Here is a 6675-nt window from a genome sequence, read left to right as displayed (position 1 = left end):
ATTTCTTATTCAGTTTATCAAGACGGAAATGTTTATGATCGTAAATCACAATCTAGAGATAAGCACAACATTGTTAAAATTCTGAAAAACCCCATCGATGAGAGATTACTGTTAAAAATACTATTTACGACACAGATATCGATATAATCTGTATTTCTAGTTGAGTAGTGATTGTTTATCCCTACAACAGTATATAACTGTTTCCTCAAATCTATGAGCATATTTTAAATATGTGGAAGAATATCAGTTTGTTGAGAAGAAAGTGGAATGAATTTCGTAATTATATATTTAGTCAAGCAGTAAGTGACACTGAGAAAAGTAAACAAAATATGGACTATGTGTACGTGTTACTGATATGTGAGTGAAGTTGGCAATGCAAGAGGTGAGATCGGACTTTTTCAAGAGTTATAGTCTCCATAGTGTTAGGGGTTTTCATAATAAGTGTTAACATTTGTATAGTATTCATTTAATTCAATTTGTTGTAAAAAAAACTGATACAAATTCAATAAGAACGATAGTTTTTTTACTCGTCCAAATATTAGAGTTAATATCACAATGGGAGTGACAGGATTAAGCTATTTACTATTTGATGCATCACCGCAGGCGGTTATTAAAGAAAATACTATGGAATCATATCATGGAAAATATATAGCATTCGACGCCTTTCAGTATCTTTACCAGTCATTAGCTCCAAAAAGAACGAGAAAGCAAATGTCAACAGGAGAAGAAAAAAGGAGCCCACTTGTGTTAACATTTTTCTCGTGCATGAGGCTGTTGGAGAACGGTATCAAGCCATTGTATGTGTTTGATGGTCACGCCCCAAAACTAAAGAAACCAGTCCTGGAAGAGAGGCGAGAGAAAAGAGAAGAGGCAAAAAAAGAATTCGACAAAGCTGAGAAAAAAGGCGATACGCTTAAAATGGAGATATTACGACCACAAACCGCTCAAGTGACGAAGACAGTAAAGAAAAATTGCAAAGAGCTGCTTAAATTACTTGGGATACCCTATTTCAATGCCCCAGGAGAGGCCGAAGCGCAATGTGCTGCATTTGTAGAAAGCGGGATTGTGTACGCCACAGCAACTATGGACTTGGATGCTTTGACTTTTGGAACTAAAGTGGTTTTGCGGAACTTTCCGTTTACTAAACAAGTTACAAATAAAAATCCCGTCACCGAAATTCATCTAGAGAAAGTATTGGGGACTCTAGGGCTTACCTTGGATGAATTTATTGAATTGTCAATTATCATGGGGTGTGATTACTGTAAGGGCATCGAAGGGCTGGGAAGCCATAAGGCAATTGAGCTTATAAAAAGGTACAAAACGATTGAAAACATTTTGGGCAACACGGATGTAAGTAAATTTAAAGTGCCTGAAAATTGGTTATACAAGGAGGCAAGAAACGCATTTTTAAACCCAGATGTAACTAAGTGTGAAAACCTTAAACCGTTCACTTGGAACGAGCCGGACATTACAGGCACGATTGACTATTTATCTGGTGAAAGGGGTTACGATGACAAACTAGTGCGTAAATGTCTTAATAGATTAGCATGGATGAATCGTAGTAAGAAATAGCTAACTTAAGTATTTATTTAGCTTGTTTATTGTTTTCGTACGCAAACAAATAGATTTTAAGCATAGTTGTGTTTTTGGTTAAAGCCCTTTTTCAGCCACTTCCCTATTAACTATACACTACTGTTCGTTTTAATTACTCCAACGATATATAATGTTGTTTTTATGAGACGGAGCTTGAATGTTCTTCTTAATGCCCGTTGCACTAAAGTCACTGACCTTAACTCACTTAATAACAATACACACTTAGCTTTTTCCTGATCTGAAAACATGTTGGTCGAAAAAACCTTAACTTATTGAATAAGAAGTGATTTGAATAGCACAACAATCAAAACAGCTGTCTTAAATATGTGAACAAAACTGTTTGAGCTACATTACTGTAAAACCGCACCTGTATTGACGTGAATGAAACGTACCATTAACTTTGGATACTGCAAATAGCCATTTATGTAAATCAAATGACCCATTGACTTACGATACTGCAGGTAAACAATTCGTTTACGTGAACCCGACGTATCATTGACTTTGAATACTGCAAATAGGCATCTTATAAATGTGAACCAAATGAACCATTGAATTTGAATAGGCCTACTGCATGTAGAATTCTCATTAATGTGAAACAGGTGTACAATTGATTTAGGATACTGGAAGTAGAAATTATATTACGTTAGCCAAATGTAACATTAAGTTTGGATACTGCAAGTAAACAATTGTTTTACATGAACCAGGCGTACCATTGACTTTAGAACCAGTAATTACACATTCCATTTAAGTGAACCAGGTGTACTATTGACTTTAGATACTTAAAATATGCATTCTATTTATGCTAACCAAATATATAATTGACATTGGATACTGAAAGTAGACATTAAATTATGAGATCCAGATGAAACATATACTTTGGTTCCTGCAAATAGATAATTCATTTACGCGAATCAGATGTATACTTGACTTTGAATACTGCAAATAGACATTCCATTTATGTTAACCAAATATACCATTGAAATTTACCATTCCAATATTTAAGAAAAGTATTGGAATAATATGCTTGCTCCGCTCAATATTGCAAGCAGTCAACTGCATTGTACACCTAGTAAAAAATTGGCGACAGCTGGTCCATATAGAGTCTTCTGCAGTATCCAATCAAAAGTCAATGATAGTGCTGTAGTAAGAAAAACACCATTGTTCTATTACTAGGAATTTGGGGGGAAATGTGACGAAGTCCTAAGAGTGGATTTTGCTATCACAAAAGGCACATGCACAGAGTAGGTGGTTTAATTTTACAGTTCAAAGGAAATTAACGTATAACTACAACATTATTAAACATTTTAAGAAGCTGATGCCAGTTTTATTTTAATCTGCTTCCCACTCGTATTTATATCTCATCACAAGCATAGTTAATTACAGTACTAGTATTAACTTCTAATTTTTATTGATATTTTTGACAGGTTTATTCTTTGTATTTCAATAAATGATTTGAATAGTACAGCATATTAGTTTGTTTTGCTTAATACATTAAACGATTATCACTCACGTATAAATAATTTATAATAATTTATTAATTAAGTAATTTATTTATACGTTCTATATTTTATAGAATAATTATTTTGTGTGTCATATTATCAGGTTTTTGTCCTTTCTCATGTTTCTATTCATTAATTAAATCCGTCTTGTGAGTAACAGTATAAGCGTAAATATATGTTTTAAGTGTTATAAGACGTTTACTTTCCATTAATTAAATCGTAAAAACTGCAACATAATATAATAATCGAGGAAATTTAAATACGGTTGTACAACAAATAATTGGTACCAGTAAAATGGACCAATAGGAAATGTTGACTATAATAGGCTTAATAGGTTGACCGCTCGTTGGGAGAATTGGCGGGGGTTGTTATTGTAATGACAAGAAACTACGTCACTGAAGTGACGTTTGGTTGTGCATCTATAGGCGGTGACACACTATCGATCTTTTCCCCGATCAAGACCCCGAACCGAGCAGGGAGAAGGGAGAAGGGAGAAGGGAGATAAATATCAGCAAAATTTTACTCCGAACATTTCCCCGAACATGACCAAGACCAGACGAATTCTACCGAGCGCGGCAAAAGGAAGTTTGGAGAGAGATAGAGAGTGTGTGCGAGTGAGAGCGCGGAGGCAGTGCCGTGGAAGAGGGAGGGGGGTTATATATCTATTGATTTCTATTGGTTTTATTCATTGAAATAACGTTACAGAATGATCATTTTAATTGCCTTTAATAATATTAATGTTTATATTATTTTTGAAAGAATTTAAGTCAACATCAATTACTTAATTCAACCTTAATATTATTGATATAATTGATTTAACGGTTTCTACACTTTCAACCTTGACCAAACAAACCACAAACATTACATCTTAAATGATTATAATATATAACGGCAACATATTACCCAACATTTATTTATTTTACCAATTAAAGAGTTTTGCCATATTAAATCAGAACTATCAATGCTAGCGCAGGCGGCCGCTCGGTGCGGCGCTCGCGGCGATGTACGGGGCAAAAATGTACCGTGACACACTATCGTACATCGGACCGTACATCGGACCGATCTTTTCTTTGATCTTTCGCCAAAAAACCGCCTCCAGAGCGCTCGTCTCCCTGCTCGGCCTGATGTCTTGTTCGGCGTCTTGATCGGTGTACGGACCCGTGACACACTATGGAACATCCTCCCTTCGACCTCCCTTCTCCCTTCTCCCTGCTCGGTTCGGGGTCTTGTTCGGGGAAAAGATCGATAGTGTGTCACCGTCTTATACCTTACATTGGTTTACACAAACCCTGATATATTCCTTCCAAAACATAAATTTTATTTTAGTAATATGACCTATGGCGTTTCTGCTTTAACCGAAGATAGCACCTGCGTGTGCTCCCGCTATCTCCGCGTTCCGCCATCTCCGAACCCAAATCTGTCCCGCCATCTCCGAATTCTTGAGTGACCCTTATAATCCCGTCACTGCCTGCGTTGTTGGCTGTCATTGCATCCACGGCTGCGAAGCCCCGTGGATGGAAGATTTAATGAAAATTTAACCCGTGGGTTAGGTTAGGCTAGGTCAGGTTAGGCTAGGTTAGGTTAGATTAGGTTAGGTTGAATAGGTTAGGTTAGGTTAAGTTAAGTTAGGTTAGGTTAGGTTTGGACGGAAAGTCTTAACGCAGGAAGTAACCGAGGATTATAGGGGTCACTCTGAAATTCGGAGGTAGCGGTACACGGAGGTGGCGGGACGCGGAGATAGCGGGAGGTAACCAGCACCTGAACTAGTAGAGAGTGGCAAAATTATAACTTTCTACCAAATGAAATGTAAACTATACCACCAATCCTTCTACATTATTACTTAAAAAAAGAGCTGTCGAAACTCTGAAAAATCTAATAAAACCCAAGTACAATGTTAAGAAACATTGTAAATGTATCTGTTTAATCCACGTTAGTGCTTTTCTTACGCAGTGGAGCTATCTTACCTGGCGAAGCTCATAAAGGGTAAGGACGAAACTTTCAAGAAGCTTGAATGTGGTTAACTTCAGGGGTTAACATTGCCTCTTTTTTTGTAGTATACAGCTGATCTTCCTCAATCACATTCCAGGAAGTTCATAGAGACAGAATGAGTTCCCTACCCTAAACTCCTTTATAATGCATGTTGGGTGTAGGTTAGCAATAATTTCAGTATCATCATGTCCATAAAGATGTTAAATTTCTAACTTCAAATATTATATCAAACGAAATAACCATCTTAACCTGATACCCACCTCCCCCCCACTTTACGTTATAATTCGTAATTTATATATAATTCGGGTGCAGCTAACGGATTTGGTCATAATCACTTATTTTTACACAATTTCCAAACCACACAGCTGTTTCAGAGATGACGTCATCACCCCCTCCCCCACCGATACATGGTCACCACCGAGGTAAAGGGGCGGTTTGGGGTCAATCAATGAACATTGGGGTAAACATCTCATGGCCCAGATATAGCCTTGTCTTGATTGGGGCTATTTTAGCCCCCAGCCATTGTATTGCTGAACTGTGTCGATACATAAAATTAACTTTTCCACACAATAATTTAGTATTGTCATTTCTGGATCTTGTCTAGGAAATAGATTTTGATTGAATCGGAAATATTTTAGTGATTTCAGTTAAAATGAGTCAATGCAATTTGATAAGAGGTTTATAATAATCGCTACATTTACGCATAATTATTTTTCATAAACTTTTTCTATGTCACATTCCTTGAGAGTTTTAGATTGCAAACTTAAAATAGGAACTCGTACGGGTTACATTCATAGGAACGCATAAAATTTCGATTCATGCGATTGCTTACAATCGAGGTTAACAACTGAGTTAACAACAGCTGACTTTTACTCCTTAGGGAGTGAAAGAGATACTTTAGACCCACAAAGAATGTATTAAAAACGGCCTTTTTTGCTGAAGTATAATGGAAAAAACCAGTAATACATTAGGTTCTTGGCAAGAATCTTGAATAACCAATTACTAAAATTAATAAGGTAAGAATAGGATACGTATCTCTGATTATCCCGTGTAATAACTAACTTGTTTAGACCTACGGTGAATCTATGCGGCTCAGTAATCATGTTGATGTTTGTTTGTCATCAGTAATCAAAAACAAAATTACAATCAAATATTATGTAAACGGTTAAGGCCATTTACCAAATAAAAATATGGCATATGGCACATCAAAATGAAGCTTAGAGTATGTAGATTTGCCGAAAAGTATTGATATGGATGAATTTCCTAAGGGCTCTGCCCCACAGGCTGATTTCCGAAGGGCTACGCCTGGCATGCTTCTAAAGTTTAGATGATTTAATTTAATTTAGTTGATGAAACAGCTGGTCAGTACAATGAAGTGGTGTTTATTTATTTACTCGAAAAAGATGTTTGTGGCCCTTCATGTAGATTGAGGAGGGTTATGTTTGGTTTTAACGAAAGGTTGTATACGATTTGTTAAGTATTGCTCAAAGTTTCATTTTTTAATTTACTGTATATAGTAAGCTAAGTATAAAGAGGCTTGACTAAAATTGAAGAATTATGATAAAATGTCATTCATGAAGCATCAATATGAAGC

The 6675-nt window shown here is 36.2% G+C and overlaps 1 protein-coding gene across 1 annotated transcript; it reads left to right on the top strand.

Annotated features, from left to right (window-relative positions):
* Positions 1 to 765: 765 nt before the first annotated feature.
* LOC128988563 (flap endonuclease 1-like) lies at positions 766 to 5200 on the top strand. Its single transcript, XM_054409956.1, has 2 exons — positions 766 to 1350; positions 5147 to 5200. The coding sequence occupies exons 1-2, from the start codon at positions 766 to 768 to the stop codon at positions 5198 to 5200; spliced, it is 639 nt and encodes a 212-aa protein (XP_054265931.1).
* The last annotated feature ends 1475 nt before the right edge of the window (positions 5201 to 6675 follow it).

This window comes from Macrosteles quadrilineatus, unplaced genomic scaffold (genome assembly GCF_028750875.1).
Source record: "Macrosteles quadrilineatus isolate MER2022 unplaced genomic scaffold, UCM_ALF_1.0 Scaffold_3__2_contigs__length_128488019, whole genome shotgun sequence".
NCBI classification, from domain to species: domain Eukaryota; kingdom Metazoa; phylum Arthropoda; class Insecta; order Hemiptera; family Cicadellidae; genus Macrosteles; species Macrosteles quadrilineatus.
The sequence above is the reverse complement of the archived record's forward strand: the minus strand, read 5'-3'. Positions and strand labels throughout refer to the sequence as shown.

Coding starts and splice junctions, on each gene's coding strand:
- LOC128988563 (XM_054409956.1), top strand. CDS start 766: ATGAGGCTGTTGGAGAACGGTATCAAGCCATTGTATGTGTTTGATGGT. Junction 1,351..5,146: donor ACATTTTGGGCAACACGGAT/GTAAGTAAATTT, acceptor CTTTTTTTGTAG/TATACAGCTGATCTTCCTCA.